General features: G+C 42.8%; 1 protein-coding gene across 2 annotated transcripts in view; it reads right to left on the bottom strand.

Annotated features, from left to right (window-relative positions):
- Positions 1-22,608, bottom strand: part of DOCK5 (dedicator of cytokinesis 5) — a 210,948-nt gene that overhangs the window by 81,546 nt on the left and 106,794 nt on the right. The window contains exons 10-18 of one of the 2 annotated variants that reach the window (XM_040626490.1): positions 21,970-22,099; positions 18,969-19,041; positions 15,103-15,245; positions 12,185-12,310; positions 7,652-7,776; positions 5,506-5,604; positions 4,116-4,188; positions 1,841-1,944; positions 660-843 (exon numbers count right to left, since the gene is read on the bottom strand). In XM_040626490.1, coding sequence (XP_040482424.1) covers positions 660-843; positions 1,841-1,944; positions 4,116-4,188; positions 5,506-5,604; positions 7,652-7,776; positions 12,185-12,310; positions 15,103-15,245; positions 18,969-19,041; positions 21,970-22,099 — 1,057 coding nt within the window. The other variant, XM_040626491.1, reaches the window with a different exon arrangement.

Below are 22,608 nucleotides of genomic sequence, written 5' to 3' on the forward strand. Positions count from 1 at the left end.
GGCTCACTATGTTCAGCAGGACCCCTTACTCATAAGTTAACTGAATGAGAAGCTGTTATTGGATATCAAATGCCATCATATACACAAGAGAAGTTAAAATTGATAGCAGAGATTTCAAGAAGGAACAAAGTGAAGCCCATTTGAACTATTCAGCTGATTTTATGAAAAACCTCCGACTGCTTGGGGAAAAAAATGGGAAAGAGGAATCTCTGTTGGGTGGGGGGGCAGATGGAATTCTAACAGGAAACGCTTCCTGCTCTTAGCCACACCTGTTTGGGCAAGAGACTGTTTTTTTCTCGGCCAGTATCCTCCCCCTTATTACCAACATCTGTTATTTCATATATTATACAGAGTGCGTTATTAGAGTTCTTTGCTGCCTTGAAAGAAGGCAACAAAAGACTTTAAAATTTTTTCAGCCTCTGTTAGTGAATACATTTACAGGTTTTATAATATTAAAAAATACCAAACTACTTTTCATCCTATTTGAAAGATAGGCAAGAAGAACACCACATGAAGAACAGGGAGTAGAATCCAAAGTGCCCAGCATCCCGCCTCGGAAGACACAGCCCCATGTGGCCCAGCCCCCTGGGTCTAACAAAACAGCCCAAGGGGACCAAACAGAAAACCCAGTGTGGTGTCAGTGTGGTCACCACACCTACCATTCTGGGTGAGTTTTGTGGAGCAAATGAGGGTGGCGATCTGAAAGCTGTCTTTGGTGCTGTCCTTGCTTGGGGTGAAGCTGGCCAGGGTTTTGGAAGCTTGGAGCTCTTTTTCTTCCATCTCTATTTTGGTTCCTGGCAGGGTCAGATAGAATTTAGCATCTTCCATTTTCTTGTTGTCACCCTGAAAAGGAAGCATATGAGGGATACCACATGATGGGCAACATCTCATAGATGCAAATAAAGTACTTTCTCTCATGAGCACAGTGCCTTTCCAGGGCACAAAACACAGTTTTATCAAATTATACTTATGTTCCTTCCAACTCTAAGACACTGTGATACTTTTCCAGGGTTTGAGCCCAGAAATAATTTCAACACTGAATAAAAATGGAGTAAGTTGTGAACTCCAAACTGAGAACATCCTAGATGTCTGCTGTAAATAAATAAATATTAAGGAATAAGGGTGGATTTCAGTTTCTTGAATCTGTAAATGGTCAGAATGACATGTCATCGGGTTGAGGGGCTGACTGCATTCATTGGGAGGAAATAGCTTGCCACAACTCCCAAAACTATTTGTGAAATAAGGAGCTGTTAGAGGAAGACCCACGCCAGGCAGGTGCAGCTCAAAGAAGCTACCGGTTCTGATACAGTTCAATAAAGGAGACCTTCCCGTGTCTACTTGCCACTGGAAAATCTCCGGAGATAATTCCGTAGCAGTTAAAGAGTGAGGACAAAACTGCTAGGGAAGGAAGCGAGGCCCCCTAGCAGAGAAATGGTGCCTGGCTCTTGGTGATATGAAAACCACATCCTACCACATCCTACCACACCCTCCACACCCCAACCGAGCCCAACAGTGCAACTGTCTCTGTCCCATACAGGACGATGCAGAGGAGAGGCAAGAGGCCAGCCCTTGACTATTCACTGCCACGGAACACTGTTGAAGGAGAAGGAGACGTTCTTTAGAGGCCTCGATAATAATACAACTCACTCCTTAACAGAAGGGATGGGAGACCACGCAGCTGGAGCCCTCTGGTTTTCTAGACATAAGGGGCAAACACTTATAGCTCTAGAGAAGTTTCTGATGCTTATCCACATAATTCTGACTGGAGCCTTAAGAACCCCTTTCGGAGGGAGTAAATATTTCCCAAGCAATTTTCTGAGCCTTGTTCTCTTAGCAGTACCTTATAAACCACCAGATCATGCCTCCCGTCCTGCAGAGTGGTGCCGTCCGGGTTCATCAGTTTCACGAAGGCCACGCCAAAGGCTCGCTCAGATTTATCTCTGGCTGAAAAGACAGAAATACAGGTCTGAGCAGCGCAGTAAGACAGCAGGAAGCGCTGGCTGTGATGGACCATTTCCCATTTTGCTCCAGGGTGTGATATTCAATCACGCTGTAATCAACACTGTTCAGCGAGCTACAATAAGCCGTGTGTGACTGTGCATGCCACGGGCCCCTCAAAGGAAATAGTCCCCAAACTGAAATCTTCTAGTACCTCCACCTATGTTTTTCTTCCTATATTTGCAAATAAATGAGACCAGCAACTACCCAATCACCTAAATCAGAAATGTAGACGTTGACACTGACGCCCCCTGCCATGTCAACTCCATGTGCGGAATCCATCTGAAACCTGTGCCTTTTCTCCCCCTCCCTTCTGTTCCTACCCTAGTTCCATTCAAGTCTTCCCTATATTTCTAGAGGATCTTTCCAAGCAGTCCTTTCCTCCACACTGCAGCCAGAGTGAGATTTCCAAAAGCAGATCTAATCAGGTCAACCACGCTGCTCCAAAAACACCTCCATGAGATACCTCATTTCTGTTGCTTTAAGATAGACTCTGGGAAGCATTAATTGTATGCCAAGGTTCATTATGCCACCTCTTCCGTCCAAGAGAGGAGCCCAGGTGCCAGGAGGATCCAGCCTCCCCAAGGAACCAGAGCACCTCCCTCTGGATCTTTAGGTGTTGGCCTCTGAGCTCACTGTCCCCCAGTTAGGTGTCGATGCCTGGGCAACCTGTGGCCTGTTCTCATCACACGTACAACTCTGAGGTCAGCAGCGGCTCACGTGCCCCTAGACTGGCTGTGCAGTAAACCACTATATGATTATATTACGATTTGTTTATCCATTCTCCTGTTGGTGGCCGTTAGGCTATATTCAATGTGGGGATATTTGAATAAAGCTGTTATAAACATACACCAAACCACAACGACCATCACTACCACCCATAAAACACCTTTTAAGGGCTCCGCCAAAACCTGATTCAAAATAACCTTCATCCTTCATGATGGGGCTCCAGCCTGCTTAGATTCAGACCACTGAAGTGTCAGTCCAGGCTCTGTCACTCCCTAGCCCTGTGATCCTGGGCAAGGATCTCATTTCTCTGTGCTCAGTTTCTTTTTTGTATAAATGCGGAGAAAAGCATTATGTATGTTATCAGATGACTGTCGATGCTACACAGTGTATAAACAGAGATTCATTTAGTGTCTCATACAAACTAAGGGCTTGATAAATGCTAGCTTAGTATTATGCAGAACCATAGGAAATTGCTGATATTTGCCTATTTGATACTGACCTACAAAAACAGCAATTTTGTGGGGTTCAACTTAATATCACGACACCCACTGCTCTCACTTCAGCCCTACTGCGTTCACTTTGTGAGTTTCAAACACATTTCCCCACCGTTACTCTTCACTGGGGAAACATCGATTCCTTCCACACCTGCAGTCTCAGGATGTCCAAATCATGCACAGATGACAGGGCTGGACACTGTGCTACATGCCTCCTTACAACTCTTTGCTGGGGCAGCACCTGCCACACTGTTCTGACCTTAGCTGCCTTTTCTCTTGCTCATCTTCCTAACCAGACTAGCAGAGACGTCAGAGCACTACGCATGCCCTATCCTGTGAAACCCTTACCGAGTGTCTATTAATATCATACAGAACCTTAATATTCATAGAACACATTTTGGGGAAATTCTTTTTTTAAAAAATTTTATTTAAATTCAATTTAGTTAACATATATTTATTATCAGTTTGAAGCACAGAGTTTAGTGATTCATCAGTTGCATATAACACCCAGTGCTCCTTCCATCAAGTGCCCTCCTTAATGCCCATCACCCAGTTACGCCATCCCCTCACCCACCTCCCCTCCAACAACCCTGTTTGTTCCCTAGAGTTAAGAGTCTCTTATAGTCTGCTTCCCTCTGTTTTTATCTTATTTTATTTTTCCTTCCCTTCCCCTATGTTCATCGAATTTGTTTCTTAAATTCCACATATGAGTGACATCATACAGTGTATCTGTCTTTCTCTGATTGACTTAGCACCAATGAATCCTGAAGTAATGATGCTAAGTAACTAGTTTCCAAGTATTTTGTTTTCTAGACCCACAAAAGTACTGTCAAGCCAGAGTAATTTTTTTTTTTTTTTTTACCAGAATTATGCTGTAGACCTTCTAGTACTTACATTCCTGAGATGACCTGTGTCGGAAGGTAAATCTTATATGGCAGCGAGTAACCTCCTCTATAGCGATGGATACCTGCACAGTAATAAGGAACTTACAGTTTACAGATACACAGTATGTTGCACTCTTAGCTCATTTTACAGAGTTGGTGCAATTTTAGTTTCTTATTACAGCACTAATTCCTACAGAGTGAGATTGAGGGTAAGGTTCCATTCAAAACAGATTGTTATTTTCAAAACCTTAAGAATCTGAAGAGAAATCACCTTTGCTGTTTACCACGATTCTGAGGATGGAGATATTACAAGTTTCTAGTGCCTTCTCAAGTATGAAAGAGGAAATACTTCAGAGGAACAAGATCAGGACTTTGGGGTCCATACAGGAGCTTTCAGACTGCAAGGTGTATTGTATGTTGATTGATATGGTAATAATTAGGGTCCATAACAGAAGGAAAAGATAAAATACTGGGGACAAGGAAGCTTTACGCTGTTTACATATATGGAGGGGCCAAGGAATGCAGAAGTACATGGCAATGAAAAGAGCAGAGAACTTGTGGCAAATAGTCAAATAAATTATAGCATGATCATATAATGGAATATTATTTGAGTACCTAGAAACCCATTTCTGAAGAACTTTTAATGCCTTGAAATAAGTAGTTTTAAAAAGCACAACATAAATCTGTTATAAACTGCACATTCCAAAACATATGAAGTCTATAAAATTGTGGAAAATGATTACTTCTGCATTGAGATATTAGAGTTTTTTGTTTTTTTTTTTTTTAGTTTTCTAGGGAGAGCTCATAAGATTTTGACAATCCAATTTGACTTTGACAATCTGGGATTTAGGAGAAATGGGCTCCAATTTAGGTGTGGACACTAAGCAGTTACAGGATCTTGGAAAGTCACCTGACATTTTTGAGCGTTAGTTACCTAATCAGAAAGGGCATTAGGACACTGTTTTAGCCACAGGGCTACTGAGTGACTCACCCGGAGGGCTTATCTAAAAAGCACTTAGGGAATTTGTAATACACATATTTAAATTGAAAAGAGCCCAGAAAACTTGGTCAGAGGCCAAGAAGAAAAAAATGTTAGGCAACTGCTTGCAGAGTGTGAAAATTTCCATTTTGTTTTGGATCATCTTGGCAGCCTATTACATCATTACAACTACAAGCGTCTCTAGTGAAATTTCTACACATTTATCAATGAGAATGTTATTTAAGAATTCCGAGTTAACGATAAATACTCTCATGCAGAATTGTATCAATTCATTTCTTATAGGACACCACAGGCAACCTACCTATAACTTCAGGATGAAGAGGGAATGATTTGTGGGTAAAAAGAAAGGAATCTAAAGGAGTTTTAAAATATGACGGAGATTACAAATGGCGCATCTCACCTTGACCGTCTCATACCAACAGGGCTGCTTCACTTGGTAATAGACTACTGATTTGTACTCTGAAATGCCTTCATATCCAGCACCAGGATGAATTGCTTTCTTTGGAAGGGAAGAAAAAATTAAAAGATCATTTTTAATTGTTTTTTTTAATTCCAGTATAGTTGACATACAGTGTTATATTAGCTTCCAATGTATAATACAGCGACTCAACAATTCTAGACATTACTCAGTGCTCATCACAACAAGTGTGCTCTGAATCCTCGTCCCCTATTTCACCCATCCCCCCACCCACCTCCCCTCTGGTAGCCATCTGTTCTCTGTAGTTAAGAATCTGTTTCTTGGTTTGTCTCTCTCTTTTTTTCCCCTTTGCTCATTTGTTTTGTTTCTTAAATTCCGCGTATGAGTGAAGTCATATAATATTTGTCTTTCTCTGACTTATTTCACTTAGCATAATACTCTCTAGCTCCATCCATGTTGTTACAAATGGCAAGATTTCATTCTTTCTGATGGCTGAGTAATAATCCATTGTGTATAAATACATATTCTTTATCCATCCATCAGTCGATGGACACTTGGGCTGTTTCCATAGCTTAGCTATTGTAGATAATGCTGCTATAAACATAGGGGTGCAAGTATCCCTCTGAGTTAGTGTTTTTGTATTTTGGGGGTAAATACTAAAAGGGGATAATTTCATCTAGAAAAATAAGAGCACTCCACATACCACGCATGAGCCATCTACCCTCCACATGGCCGGCACGTGCCTCACACTGGCACACATCAGCTGATCCCATTTGGAGGCTGAAGAGCAGGGTAAGAATGAGTTTCTACTCCTTTCTTTGAGGTTCTAAGTATGTAACTATGGTAGTCAATAAGGGACCCAGCACCATCCCAACACTCCTCTGCCGTAAACTTTATTCTCTTTTCCATCTGCGGTCAGGCATTCTCTTTCCTTCCTCTTCCTTTCTCTCTCAGGGAGCAGAGGCCCAGAGAGGGTGACTGGGAGTTAGGGCGCACATGCAGACACACCGCTGTGTGAGGTCCTATCCATGCTCTGCTTCAAGGACCTGGAGTATCTGTACAGAATGTTCACTAAAACTCAGGGCTGTGTCTTTTCCTGGTAATGAGCCACTTACTTCAGTAGAACCAGGCCTCCAAGGGGGTAAGCAAAGCTGTGATGTGAGCCATCAAGAGAAGATGCAAACCTGAACTCAGGAGCTCAAGGGCTCTGTTAGTAGCACAAAGAAGCCACTCTCATACCAGAGCGCACCACACAGTTTCCCCCCCCCCCGACACTGAATACGATTTGACTCAGTCCACTGTTGCCTTCAAAGATGATCACGTCCATAGGGAAGGGATGGGGATGCGTACTCCACTGTGCCCTCAAGGACCTGTGTGAGCGAGGCACTCAGACAGCTTGGGCCTTCAATTCCACAGAAGGTAACCAGAGGGAACTACGGCTCATATGAGGGGAGCTGGATCTCAGCTGAGACCATGAAAGCCTCCGTGATGTAAGAATCAACACTCACTACTTGTCTGTCTAGACAGAATGCTGCCATGGTTGGAGGAACTCTGGACTGAAAGGCAGGATACCTGGATCTAGTCTTACCTCCTCCAGTAACTTCTGTGTTTCTGCGAGAAAATAGCTTGCCCCCGTTGGGTTGCAGTTTCCTGATTACTAAAACAAAACCTAAAGACCAGTGGGAGTTGATGTGACCCAAGAGCCCTACCAATTTAACAGCTTTCTACCGGGTGTGTCTCCTCTGGTTCTGCCGACTTGGTACAGGAAGGGGGCCCTGCAGCACCTTCTGGGCCCCCGCACCACTTCACTCCCCACAGGGACCCACCAGTCTTGAAAGTGGCCCAATTACTTGCAAATGATACAGAACTTCTGGATCAGAAGCATACGCATGAAGCCACTGGTGGCTGGAGATACTTCTTAGAACAGGAGGAATAATGAAAATAAGCATCTAAGTGGGTTTCTTAGTAAACTTGGTAATTGCTAATGACAAATTAAACAGGTTTCATCCTTTTTCCTTATGAAAAAAGCAAATGCACACTAATGTGGGGAGCAAGTCCCCTAAGACCAAAGTCCCCTAATATGAAGAAGTGTGTGATGGCAGCAGGATTTCTCGGCAGCCCCGCCTACCTCCAAGAGCTTGCCCTCCTCGTCGTACACAGACATGGTCACCTCCACATTCTTTGGTGTCTTCTTTTTCCCTTTGTCAAACTCCCCGTGGATCAGGGTGACATAAATATCATTCCTCACGTCGCCTGCAACAGGACAACCCACCCTATGAGTGGTGCTCAGAGAAGTCATTTAAAATTTTCAGGATATAGTAAGATATAACATAGAAATAAAATATGAAATGTTCTGACTTGGGACACGCAGGTGGCTCAGTGGGTTAAGCATCTGCCTTCGGCTCAGGTCATGATCTCAGGGTCCTGGGATTGAGTTCTGCATCGGGCTCCCTGCTCAGCGGGCAGCCTGCTTCTTCCTCTGCCCCTCCCTGCTTGTGCTCTCTCCCTCGCTCCCATCACTCTCTCTCTCTCAAATAAATAAAATCTTCACAACAACAAAAAAAGAAATGCTCTGACTTTATAGGGAGCTATTCATATAGCAGAAGTTTTTATATATATTGTCCTCTTCTGCATCCTTCACCCTACCTTTCCATACATACCAAAGTGTCTTTGAAATGCACTGTTTTAAAAGGAACTCTTTTCCGTAGTAATCCTTTGTTCTATTTATTAATAACTGCTGTCTAATAATAAGTACACAATGTATTTTATTAGGTTACAGTGGCAGATTTTTTTCTCAATAATGCCTTGGAGGGCGGTATTTTAACACATCTGAAAATAACAAAAGCTAACGTTTATTCGGTGCTTCCTCTGTGCTGGGCACTTTCCAACATGTCTTACAGGTAAGCATTTAGTTAATCCACATAATAACCTGATGAGAGAAACACTATTTCTAAAAGCCTGTAGAATACTTTACCTTTATTTAAATCAGCTTAATTGTTTTTACCAGTATCAGAATCATTTCCACTTGTCATAGTCTGGATTGTCCGGCACAAAATTTGAAAAATTAATTAGCAAATGAAGAGCCCCCACAGTGAAGAAAAATTTAAATGTTATTGAGATGCTTAAACAAACCCTAGAATGAATGAAAGTCATAACAAGTTCCTGGCCAGGAAGACTCGGTATTATAAAAAGGACTCCAAAATGTATACTCTATTATAAACTGCCTCCCAATGTAAAAAATTAAAACCTTCTAGCACTATAAGAAAATAGGGGTGCACATTTAGAGCACTTTTCATTTTCACCACTCATCTGCTTAGAAAAAAAATTAAGGTCTTACCCACAGTTGGTTAAGGTGGAGCAAAAGGGGCTTTTTCATACAACACAGCTCAAACTCTGAACTGACACACTTTGTCAATAGAGAAACTGACAATTTGTATTAAAAGCCTTATCTGACAAAGAAACTTCACTGGTAATATTTGTACCACAGTATTAAGAATGTAAGTATTCACCTCTAAGGATATTCATTGTGCTGTTGTTTACAAAAGTGAAAATTTGGAAAATCCTCAATTTCCAACAATAGGCAGCTGTCTGAATAAATTACAGTACAATCAGATGAGATAATTTTCATTTATTCATTTAAAAAACTGACTGAGCACTGTTTGGGAGACAATGGTGAGCCAGCCATGCAGCAGCCTCACTTTCACAGAGCCTACAGTCTAGAGGAGAGAAGCATCAGCAGATAATCACAGGACAAAATGCATCATTATGAATGAAGGAAAAGGTCAGGCTCTGTGAAGGCATAACACTAAGTCCTTACTGTGTCTGGAGGGTGTGGGAATATTTCCTCTGAGCTGATACTGGAGGGAGGAGAGTAAGAGGGAGCAAAAGTAGCATGTGCAAAGGTCCAGAGGCAGGGACACAGGATTGTTGTCCAAACATACAGTTGTCCAGGGAACTGATGGCAGTAGCTACCACTAACGGAGTGACAATGGAGAAGGAGAGGAGGGATGGATTCGAAAGACCTTTCAAAGGTAAAACTGGCAAGTCTTAGTCACTAATTTAGTGTAAGGTATAAAGGAAAGGGAGGTTTAAGGCTGACTTTCAGGTTTCTTGTTGGTGCAACTGGATGGACAAGGGTTCTATTCTCTTAGATAAAACACAACAGAAGAGCCTGTCTAGATCCAAAGGATTATAAGTTCCAAATGGGGATTCTGAGTAAGAATTAACCAGTTAAAGAGAGAAGAGAGATCTAGTCAGGTAGGCATAGTGGCTACTGAAGTCCCGAGGCAGGAAGTAGTAACAGAGTTCAAAGGAGTGGTCTTGAGGCTATGGACACGAATTTAGACGCGACTAAGACACAGAGGCAAAATGAATGGAGGAAATCACATAGGAAGAGAATACAGGTATGAGAAGGAAAAGAGGTCTGTTATGGACTGAACTGTTCCCCCTAAATTCATACGCCGAAGCCCTCACCCCTATACTTCCAAATGCGGCTGTACGTGGAGACTGGCCCCTTAAACAGGTGACTAAGGTAAAATGAGGTCATATGTGGGTGCTATTCCAATATAACTGGTGTCCTTATAAAAAGAGATTAGACCCGGGTGACCGTGTGAGGACGCAGTGAGAAGGTGGCCATCTCCAAGCCAAGAAGGGAGGCTTGGAAGAATCCAACCCTGCTGACATCTCAGACTTCCAGCCTCCGCAAGTGAGAAAATAAATGTCTGTTGTTGAAGCTGCCCAGCATGTGGGACTTTATTAGGGCAGCCCGAGCAAACTAACAGAGGACATAAGGACCAGATACTGCGGAACTCTAACGTTTAAAGGCAAGGTCGAAGGGGACATGCTGGCAAAGGGGAATGGAGACAAAGAGAAGAGTGTGGGTCCCCGGAGATGAGGGTGGACCATGTCAATGAGGGGGTGGTCGACAATGTCACATGTTGCCCAGAGAAGCCGGGACAATCTTTTAGGCTAAAAAATATCCCCTGGACTTAGTGGCATTACAATCTCGGGTGACTCTAGTGACACCATTCTGGACGGGACAGAGGGAGACTGGCAGATGCAGAAACAGAGATGGATAGCACATTATGTGATGGCTTCTGAGATGCTGGCTGTGCAGAGGAGGGCAGACAGCAGGAGCGCCTGAGCTAGAGGGGAAAGTCGGGCTGAGGCAAGGGCTGACGGTGTCTCTGGAGCCTGTCCAAATGGTGATGACGAGCGACAAGGTAAGGAGCTTTGGTCTGGATCTCTTATTTCTCAAACCTGGCCATCACCAGAATCCCTGGGGGAGCCTTGGTCTTAAAACTGAATCGAGTCTCTGGAACACTGTGGGAACCTGTATTTTAACGTTTCTGAGCTGAACCAAAGACCAGCATTTGGGAGCCATTGTCCTAGATGATTTTCCAAGTCTCTGAGAGCCCTGGCAGTCCGGGAACCAATCCTATCGACCAGAGAGATTAGAAAGAATCTTCCTAGCCAGATAACAAAGATAAATTCACTTTGTCCAAAAAAATAAATTTCTCCCTTTTATCGTTTCAGATTTCATTCTTGCTGTAGTAATAACACTGCCTTTGGTTATAGGAATGTTACCAATGCTTATTTTTTTTTAAACAAGAAGACAAACACTTTCACAGTATGAAGATGACAACGCACTGGGCTGAGTGAGTCTGGAAGGGATGATATCAGCAGATGAAGCACCACCTTCTTTCATGAGAAAGGAAAAAGATGGTCTCCATTCAGATAGCTCTTTTTCCCATTCATCCTTTTTAATGCCACTACGTGCAGACGACGTGTGTGGCAACATGTTATTACCGCTCCTTAATCTCCAGAAGGAGGAATAAGATGTTGTGCTACGTTAAAGGAACCCCAATTTTTACGTAGTAGACAACAGCATGGTTTTCTAAAATTTTTCTAACATGCCAAAGGTTACTTATTTACATATTCTATCTACCTATCTATAAAATACATCATATCATATTTTAATATTTATAACACATATGCTTTATGTAATATATTATCTTATATAAAGTTCCTTGAGATGATTTCCTTTCATTACTATAAAGATTAAATCAAATGGGTTAAGTCAGCGAATTCAAGAGAACACATATGCAGATCACCAACATATGGTGCCAAAAAAGACAAAAGGAAAGTAAGAAAACCACAGTATGTTTACATCCTTGTCGCCACACGTATGGGGAGAGCCAAGCACACAGTCAGAGTTTAAGCAAATGGGGCAAAGGGTCTGGCTGCACTGAGCTTAGCAGACTCCTCGCTGGGGCTTCCTGGCCAGTGCCCCCCAATGCTGGTGATGTCACTCTGAGAAAGGGACATGCGACAAGGCAAATCACTTTTGGGGCGTGAAACCTGTGCTACCATTAGTGATCCTTAACGGGTAACGTAGGGAAGAATTTCAGAGGGGCTTGTGCAGAGCAGAAAGGAAGAATGCGGCGAGGAAATTCTGAGTTCCATGCAGAAGCATTATCTCGGGCTTGTGTACCGGGCACTGCAACCCCGAGAGTCTCCCACTGTCTCGATACCACAGATGCGGGTCACTGAAGACCACAGAGGATCTCACATTGCCTCAGCCATCCTGTTAAGACATAACTGCTGTGTGGAAGGAAGAGCTAGAGGATGGAGGACAGGTGAACCACGCAAAAGCTTTTACCTGGAAGTATTATTTCAGGAAAGCCCATTTTTCGGGCAATTGCAGTCGATCTATCCACCAAGTGTGAAAAATTCTTCTGAACCTGTGTGAGGTCACCTGGCAAAAGCTTCAAAGATACCCAAAGTCCTTTAAAGAAAAAAAGGATGAACTTTTAGTTCTATGATCTATACCATAAACACACACAGAAACGCTGAAAAAAATATATGCATTGTATTAATACACAGATACTTTATGATAAAAATGTAAATTCTCCCTCAGTTAACTTATAATTTTTATGACACTCCTATCAAAATCATAACAAGACTTCCTTGAGAATTGGACAGAGGTGTGAACAGATGCTTACTTTGGAGGGAAAAAAAAACAAACATGAGTAAAGACAGCCCCTATCAGATACCAAAATATTGTAGAGCTGTAATCAAGTATTGTATTAGTGCTAGAAAAGATATATATAAATCAATGGAAACAATTAGATTAAGTACTATAATATACAGCAATTTAATATATAGTAAAGATGTATAGCAAATTCTGAAAAAAGAAATGACAATTTCATAAATGTGCTGGAATAATTTTCTTGCTACTTAAAAGAGAATCAATCTAATTTCTCACCTCGCATTTTCATTAAAATAAATTCCTAATTTAATAAAGAAATAAAATAAATCTTTTTTCTAAGTATAGAGAAAAATGAAGAAATCACACAAAAAAAGAATTATCTAGGGGCGCCTGGGTAGCTCAGTCGGTTAATGATGTCAGGGTCATGGGATCGAGCCCCATATGGGGCTCCATACTCAGCAGGGAGTCTGCTTAAGGATTCTCCCCCTCTGCCCCTCCCCACACTTGTGTGTGTGTGCACATGCACGCTCTCTCTAAAATAAATAAATAAATCTTAAAGAAAAAAGAACTATCTATACACAAATGGAAAGTTCTGATATTTATAAAGATGTGAAAGGCAGGCTACAAAAGGGTGAAATACCTACAAGAAATTACAAGAAAGACATCAGATAAATAGAACATGAATAGACAATTCACAAAGAAGTGACAAAGTTGGTAAATATTTGACAAATCAAAAACTGAAAAATACATGTTCTATAAGACGTTGTTATCTGCATAAAAACTGAGAAGGAAAACTTTAGAAAAACTCACGAATGCATAGGAAGGCTAGGTTATTCACCATCAAGTAGTTTTTAAACTGCAGAGAACTATGGAAGTTTACTTTTCACCTTTCAAATAGGTAAAGATATATTTTTTTAGAGAGAGAGAGAGAGCACACACAAATAGCAGGGGAGGGGGAGAAAATCCTAGTAGGCTCCACAGCCCAGCGTGGAGCTGGGAAACATGGCTGGATCTCACGACCATGGAATCATGACATGAGCCAAAATCAAGTGTCAAATGCTTAACCAACTGAGTCACCCAGGAGCCCAACAAACAGGTAAAGATTTTTAACTATTGGGTCGCCAAGCAGGCACTGTGGTAATTAGCACCCACTGGCAGAAGTCAATGGAAAGCAATCTGGTAATATGTGTATCTCTGAGTTTGAGCTTGTTCCCATCATTTGACCCAGGAGTCCTACTTCTGGGAATTTTCTTGGGGAGGTATTCCTAAATATGGAAAAAGCTTCATGTATAAAAGTAGTCACAGCAGAGTTATTTAAATATATAATGGTAACAAAATAGAAAACATTTAAGTGTTTCCCTAGGGGGATCAAATTTTCTTAAATCCAAGTAATGGAATATCACGCAGCCAGCCACAGAAAAATACATGTAATGAGCATAAAAACATTTGAAAAGTACTTGGTTTGTTAAGCAGCAAGAAAACAAATTTTTTTTCACTTTTGCCTGGGGGAAAAAAAATTACACTACACAGCAATTTATTTAGTATAAGGATTTTCTACTCTAATAAATCATATCCTAGGCTAGGAGTTCTAAAACAACAGAAATGTATTTCATTATTTGCTTTCAGATTCTTTAATGATTCCTCACATCTCTTTCCCACCCAGAACAACTGTGAATACATGGAAAACGAAATATGCTGAAAATAAAGTGTTTCCTGATTGCCTCCACTTCAGTAGAAGATAGCTACAGGGTGGTTAAAAAAAAAAAAAAAAGTGACCCAATCTTCAAAATTATCTCCAAATCATCACCATCTTGGTATTTGAATTTTAAAAATTTACCCAGTTTTTAAAAAAATATTATTTGAATTTAAAATGCAGTTTCAATGAATGGAATTTCTTAGTTAAAACTGTGTCAACAGAATGAATGATATATGGAAGCACTAAAAACAACTCAAAATGTTTTGCTAGTTAGCCCGTTATTTCATATTAATATCTGTTCAGGGGCTCAGGGGCTCAATCTGGGTGGCGCAGTCTGTTTAAGCATCTGCTTTCAGCTCAGGTCATGATCCCAGGATCCAGGGATCGAGTCCTGCACTGGACTCTCTGCTCAGTGGGGAGTCTGCTTCTCCCTCTCCCTCCCCCTACTTCTACTCTCTCTCTCTCAAATAAATAAATCAAATCTTAAAAAATTAATGTCTGTTCATTTGTATTACTTTGGCCTCTTTCCTCTTAATTTTACTTAATGTAATGGGATAAGCATTCAGAGGGTGGAACATAATTATCCCCAAACTTCTTTCTCATTGTGCATTTACCTAGAATCAGCATTGGGATTGTAGGGGAGACAAAACTGAGAAAGGACTCATGGGATAATTATTTGTTCCATAGAATTTACAAAATACAGCTGCGATCCCATTCAGTGCTGAATGCAGCCTCGGTGCTCTTCAGTGTTCAATGCCTTCAGCAGGAAGCTGAGGCGAGCAAACCCCCCCAGGGTCTGCTTTCATCAGAGAAGACAGAGAGAAGGGCGAGTGTCCCAGGACCCAGCTCCACCGCCGCTCCCCGCCCCCCAGCTTAGTGCAGGGCTGTGTACCTTGCCCTTTGTGATTCACTTCCTTCGCCGCTATCACTTTATTCAGGACTGAAGTGAGCGGCTCATTCTCCCCAGTCACATGGGATGTTATCAGGGGCGACATGATTAGCTGTCTCTGCCGGATGTAGGTTTCCATTGCGATTCTGGGAAAGTCAGAAATGAGAGGTGAGGAAAAAGAGGAAGTTTCTATAGCACAGCTTCAGGGGCACCTGGGTGGCGCAGTCGTTAAGCGTCTGCCTTTGGCTCAGGGAGTGATCCTGGCGTTACGGGTCGAGCCCCACATCAGGCTCCTCTGCTATGAGCCTGCTTCTTCCTCTCCCACTCCCCCTGCTTGTGTTCCCTCTCTCGCTGGCTGTCTCTCTCTCTGTCAAATAAATAAATAAAAAATCTATAGCACAGCTTCAGACAGGGCGGGTACTATGGGAATAATCTGGAAATCTAAACACTAGACACACCTCACTGGAGGACTCTCCCTTTATTTTTACATGGGGTGCCTATGTTGGTTATTTCCAAGATGAATTTGGTGTCTTAGACAGGCACCCTGTGGAAAAAGGAAAAAACAAACTGCCCAAGAACAAACGAAACTGATGGCCAAATATTAACAAAACCAGGGGCAAGGCCTAATGCTCTTTCTGAGGTGGGAGAGGCTGATGGAATGGAACTGAAGAAGCAGCAGGGATGGGACGGGTGAGCGGGCCTCAGTCCTGGTTCTACCTGGCAGTAAGCTCTGGGCCTCAGTTTCCTCATCTGTACGATGGGCCTAGATCTATGCCTTCCAAGGCCTCCATCTGGCACCGACACTCCACGCACATTCAAGAGCAGCATGCACGCAGCAGCTTTCGGAGGGTGTTCTTAGATTCTCATGTGATGACAAACTCTACGTAGAGTGACGATGGCACAGCCACCAGCAAACAAGCTCCACTTCAGTGGTCCCACCAGGCTGAGATCAAAGAACCAAACGCAGCCCCTCCTGACAGCACAAGCACCTGCAGGAGCTGTATCAGCCTGGTGCAGGTCGACAGTCGCCCTCTCTGCTGTGGTTTTGTTCTCTTGCCCACGACGCAGGCCAGCTTTCTCTGCGGGCTTCTGATCTGTACCCCGATAGTAGCGGGAAAACGGCACTGCAGTGTCTCACTGAAAAGCGCGGGGGCTGTGATCTGAGTGGCTGGTTCAAAGCACTCTCTCTTAGACAGACTAGCAGAGTCCATCCGGGACACTCTCCTCACATAATACGCTGCGAAGCTTACTGATGAGGTAAGTTAAGAAGGCATTTGCCATAAATCTTAGGAGTTTAAAGCCAGAGACTGTGATTTGCATCATGAATGCCTTACAGTGGCTGTTGGCTGCACAGCGAGCGGTAACCAAATCAGGGCTGGGCTCCTGGGAAAGTCAGAGCCCGTATTGTTAGACAGTGAAGGCGATCTCAGGGCTCTGTTTCAACACGGCTGCAGGATGGCAGCTGGTTCAGAAATTAGGCGGGGGGCACATAACCAAAGGAAGAAGCCCACCTCAGAAGTGAGATAAACATACAGAGTAACGTCCACATCCATGCATGCTGCTCCCATCATGTACACATACATATAATATGCACATATATAATACCTAATGCACATATAATAGTGACAAATAACTTTATACGTATATGTAATAGGAACATCCATGGACATGAAAGTTCTTCTTGTTTATATTTATTGTAAGTATAATATATACATTTTAATATTTCTAAATATATGTTCATATTTATTCTCTATATATTTAATATTTACTCATTAATGTTTAAGATAGTCATATATTTAATATATTGATACATTTAACTTAATGTATTAATATAAAATTCTAGGTAATATATTCATTACACTTAATATATTTAATATTTGAATGTGTATGTATCTATTTATAGTGGGATCAGCATTCATGAATTTGAAAGTCACCCCATAATTCATATTAGCATTAAGCTACATAAAATATTTACCTCACCACATTCTTGGAGGGTCAGTATACAGGTGGTAGGATACTAGATAAATGCATTTAAAAAATTATTAATAGCAGCCTCTGGATGAAGGAAGGAAGTGCTACTTAGCACGAGCTATTTGTACTATTATATTTAGAAACTGGTCTAAAGGTGGTGTGCTTTAAACTGAAAGATAAAGATTTTTATACTTTCAGTAAAATTACATATCATATATATATTTTTTGTACAAAAATAGAATCACAGAGTCAAACAAAAATGAGGCAAAATCACCTTGGTTACATCAACAGAAATAATCACTGTTAATTATGGAGTATATTCTCTGAAATACCTAAATTTTGAGGCTTTTAATGAACTGTAACAATCTATATTCTTAAAAGTACTGTATATTTCCTTCTACCCAGCCAAACTCTGGATATTGTATATACTTTTAAAACTCAGTGAAACCAAATACCAAACCTCCTATTCAATTTTCATTGCATTGATTCTCAATGAATTTATAGGGTCAATTTATAGGGTCTGTGTGTGTATGTGTGCGTGCTTGTGTGTGTATATATACATGCATATATTATTTTCTGCATATCCTTATAAATTTCTACTAATTATAGAGTAACGATATTCATCCTGTGTTCATACACATTGCAAAGATTTCACTAAATTTTATCCTGTACCTAAGTTATTTAAAATTTTTGTGTGGTTTAACCTGTCAATTTTTCTTTTTCGGTCAGATCATTGCAGTCTGAGTCAGCAAGGCCTCCCACACATCACTATTACATAAAACTTCTATTTTCCTGTAGTATTTTAAGATTTTAGTTCTTACACTTACACATTTAATCATCCGGAATTTCCAGGGGAACACGCTGTAAGACAAGGCTCTAACTTAGGTTTCATAAATGGGTAGCTAACGGTGTCAAACAATTCATCTCTGCCTAGTTCCGATTTCTCCACTGGTCTGTGCTATGACTTTTTAAAAATCATAACATTAATTCAAGTATCCTTGGGCTGATTTCCAGAATTCTCTGCGGCTCTACTGATCTGCTCTGGCAGCTGCAGGCTGCCTGAGACAGTCACCTTCCCTCACTGACACGACCGCCTGTTAGAACTCTGTTCCATCATCGTCGGCGGCCTCCTCAAGGCCACCACCGCCCGCGCCCCCGGTACGGCAAGCACGATTGCTAGAGCCACGATGTTCACACATACACTTCTTCAGAGCCATGTGGGTTCACATCTGCTGGCCCCGACTCCCCAAGGGGCCCACATGGGACCCCAGCTCCTGAAGCTCAGTGGGGAGGCCTTAGCAGAGCTCTTCAGGGAATCCTTCCACGTCCTCCCAGGCTGGCTTTCCATCCGCCAGCAGGAGCCCAGGCATTATCAGTCAGCCCTCACTCTCAAACCTCCTAAACTCCTTTTACTCAAAGCATGGTCCCTGGCCCAGCAGCAGCAGCAGCTGGAAGCCTATTAGCCACAGCCTCCATACCTACCAGACCACGTTTTACATTCTGGCAAGATCTCCGGAGAAGCCCCGAGCTGTCCTACATGATGCCTTGTCCTCTGTAATACCTGTTCCAGACAACAGAGGACAAACAGACTTTGGCCCTTCTGACACCCATGGGGCACCATTCTCTGGTTTCTGGTGCAGATACAGATTTGCCCCTTCTATTCCATTAGTCCCTTCTGTAGAATCAGAAACGTCAGGCTCACCCTCCTACATGTGACCCCAATATAAAGGACCTTGAATGAAGTCTTCCGTGAGCTTCTACCTCCCAATCTTCCAGCTGACCAGGCTTTCCTTCTGTAACTGAGCAAATGGTTCCCAGCACCTGGTTCTGTGTTAACAGATCATTCAAAGCACTGATCCAGGTCTCAAGTCACCCGGGATAAATGCCCAAGTACTTACTGTTGAAAGGGAATAAAATGCTGCTTTTCTTCATCATCCACCTTCCCGTGTATGATATCAGTAATATCCATCACTAGGAAAAAGATAAAACTTGATTAAAGAACTTAATTGCTTCAGGCTTCAGTAAGTGACTATGGAAAACTACAGTATCTGCAAACACAGGACACCAGAGAAGAAAGATACCACATGGGGACATGTAGATCTTCACCAGTAATGATTTCCGGTGCCCAGTCTGCAGAACAAGTCATCAGGAGTGCGGGCAGTGGTCTGGATTTTTCTCAGATTGATCGGGCAGACCACCCGCTTTTTAAAATTCTACACAACCAAGTGCTAAATTCTTGAGAAGTCGGAAACCAGATTTTTTTTGGTTTTTGTTGTTTTTTTTTTTTTTAGCAAGCCTGCATTCAAAGACACAGAGCACACATATTTTTGTCTGGAGTGTCAACAGAATGAAGACCTGAGAGAGAAACTCAAGACTCGAAGGGGTCAACCGTCTCTCGGACTCAACACGGTGGCACCTGGCTTCCGCAGACACAGCGGGAAGCAAGGGCGCCAGCAGTGCAGAACAGAAAATCACGCAATGATTTGCTTCTTCCTGCACAAGAGGAGCGACGAACACAGCACGGTCCTGTGCCTACTGCGTCTATTATCTTACTTGTACCAATACTATTATTCGCCTGCTTTAAGAGATAAGGACACCCAGCACAGGAAAGGTTGGTAACTTGTCCCAGATCAGAAGTTTTAAGTGGTGAAGCCAGGGTATGAACCCAACAGCGATTATGGGGCCAAATCACTTTAAGCCAACAATGCCCTGCTGCCCGGAGAACTAAGTGGGCCACCCTACAGCTGTTCAGACCAGGCAGGGCCCACAGCCAAGAGGCAAGCCCTGGGTTAATGAATTATAGTCTGGCCATAAAACACACACTCACCATCCACTCCCCAGATAACCTGTTTGGAGATTAGAAGAAGTACTGAGATAGGAGACATTTCTCCTATGAAAAACTAAAGGATAAGGACAGAAATGCCTCCTCAAAGTGACCTAAACCAGTGGGTAAGTCTTGGGAAATAATAATGTTGGTGAAAGGATGCTGTAAAAGTGGCCCATCAGCTTGCTGTTAGCCCTTAAGAGACCTCTGCAAAACACTGTACCAAAAAAAAAAAAAATACTGAAAAATCCGTGTCTGGCGCACCCCCTCTTCCAAGGGGCGGTTCATTTGTCAATGCCGTCATGTAGTTACTCAAGATCTCTGTTGATCAATGCTTGGCATTGAGGCTTAGAGTACATTACTGTTCTCTCCGTACACACACACACACACACACACACACACCCCGAAACAGAAAAACAAGCAAAAGCTTGATGTTCAAATCTCTTTGGCCCATTTTGAATGACAGTGACTTAAACATGCCCTAAATTTGGGGCGCCTGGGTGGCTTAGTCGTTAAGTGTCTGTCTTCGGCTCAAGGTGTGATCCCAGGGTGCTGGGATCGAGGCCCGCATAGGGCTCCTCTGCTGGGAGCCTGCTTCTTACTCTCCCACTCCCCCTGCTTGTGTTCCCTCTCTCGCTGGCTGTCTCTCTGTCAAATAAATAAATAAAATCTTTTAAAAAAATGCCCTAAATTCTTAGTTCGGTGGATTGTCATATAGATGGCTAAATTGTGCTAGGCCAGGGTTCCTTGCCTTTTCTGCGATTTCATTTTAATTATCTCTCAGGAGTAACACTGTGCCCTCCTCAGAGACCAGCAGCCCTTGAGCACCAAGCAGAAGTGCAAGGTTGGTCACGGAATGACAATATACTCAGTCTCACGGAGAGGAAGCCTCGCTACCCACACAACCCACAAGGTCAGTCCTGCTGACATTTTCTGGCCATTTGTTCCAGGAGAATTATGGCATTTTATTGATAGCTTTCAAAACTCCTTAGTGACCAAAACGTCAACGTATGACCAGGAATTTATTACCTTAATTTAAGAAACTACTGAAGAAAATGCAGGGGCTCATGGGAGGTTGTGGGGCGTGATTTAAGCCAAGGACTCTCCTTGAAAGAGGTTACGAACCCAATGTTGCCTTTGAAGAGTGAATCTCTGAGACAGGCAAGCCGCTTTCCAGAGAGAATTTTATTGGGCTGAAATCAATACACAGCCTACAGGCAGGGAGAATGCCAGGAGTCACAACTGAGGCTTTCCTACAGTCCTACTGTGCACAAGGCACTGTGAGGGTCACCAAGGGAGAAACAAAGGAGGCAGGGTCTAGGTGAGGACACAGAACCTCGGAGAAAAGATAACTGGTAGCCTCAGGCAGTAAACGCTGTGTGTCCGATACTCACGCTGACAACCAAATTCATCTTGCACTGTCTCTGGGTTTCCCTTCCTCCTATTTTCAATTGTGTGCATGTGGCGGGGGTAAAACCTGCTGTTTTAACGATTCTTCAACATACAGCAGCATTCAGTACATTCACGAGGCTGTGCGGCCATCAGCACCATCCTTCTCCAGAACTTTTCCATCTTCCCAAACTGAAACTCTGTCCCCCTTAAACACTAACCCCCCCATCTCCCCCTCCCCCAGCCCCTGACAAGCCCCACTCTACTTTATCTCTATGAATCTGACCACCCTGGGTACCTCATATAAGTGGGATCACGCAGTGTTTATCTTTTTGTGCCTGGCTTATTTCAGTTTATACAACATCCTCAAGGTTCATCCACATTGTAGAATTTCCTTCCTTTCTCAGGCTGAATGATATTCCACTGTATGGACAGAACACATTTTCTTTATCCATGTATCCATCCATGGACTCCTGGGTTGCTTCCACCTTTTGGCTAATGTGAATAAGGCTGCTCTAAACCCAGGTGTACAAGCATCCTGACACCTTTTGCTTCCAGTTCTTTTGGGCAGACACCCAAAAGTGGGATTCCTGGATCGTAAGTTTGATGTTTAATTGTCGGAGGCCCTGCCGTGCTGTCCTTTACAGTGGCTGCACCATTTACATTCGTCTCGGGGTTTTCTGTACCTGCTACTCCAAAAGGTCTTCGGAGCCCACAGGTGTGCTTTTTGCCCTCCTTCAGCTCCATGTGGCCCACCCGGACAATCTGGCACACGAGGCTGATGCGGGGCCGGATGAGGTCTGTGCTACTGAGGTCCTAAAGGGGCAGAGAGCAGGCAAAAAGGAGATCATGCTGCATCACCCCGTCACCCTTGTTTCTCTTTTCACTCAACAACAGGACACCGTTCAGAGCCTATCTGCCAATGCTGGAGTATCAGAATGACTCCTCCCTCCCCCACACCCACCCAAGAACTACCAGGGCATCAGAGGAAAATGACTGTACTCAAAAAAGGAAGGAATTTGTTTGATTTCCCAGTTCCTACTTCAAATCAAGAAATCAGATCATATTCAACCTAAAGTCTCTAATTTATCAATTTAAGCAGGGTATTTAAAAATCGGGACACCTGTCATTGCTGCTTTATATTCTGGCAGGACGTGGCTGGGCACCTGATTCATTTCAGTGTTAAATGAAATCAAAGCTTGCATGATGCTGACATTTACTGGGGATCTACTCATGCTGAAGATATTTCATTTCATCTTCCAAATAATCCTGTGAGTCAACTATAACAGACAAATTTACATGTGCTGGTTTCTGTAATCATTCAT

This window comes from Ursus maritimus, unplaced genomic scaffold (assembly GCF_017311325.1).
Source record: "Ursus maritimus isolate PB19 unplaced genomic scaffold, ASM1731132v1 scaffold_11, whole genome shotgun sequence".
Lineage (NCBI taxonomy): Eukaryota > Metazoa > Chordata > Mammalia > Carnivora > Ursidae > Ursus > Ursus maritimus.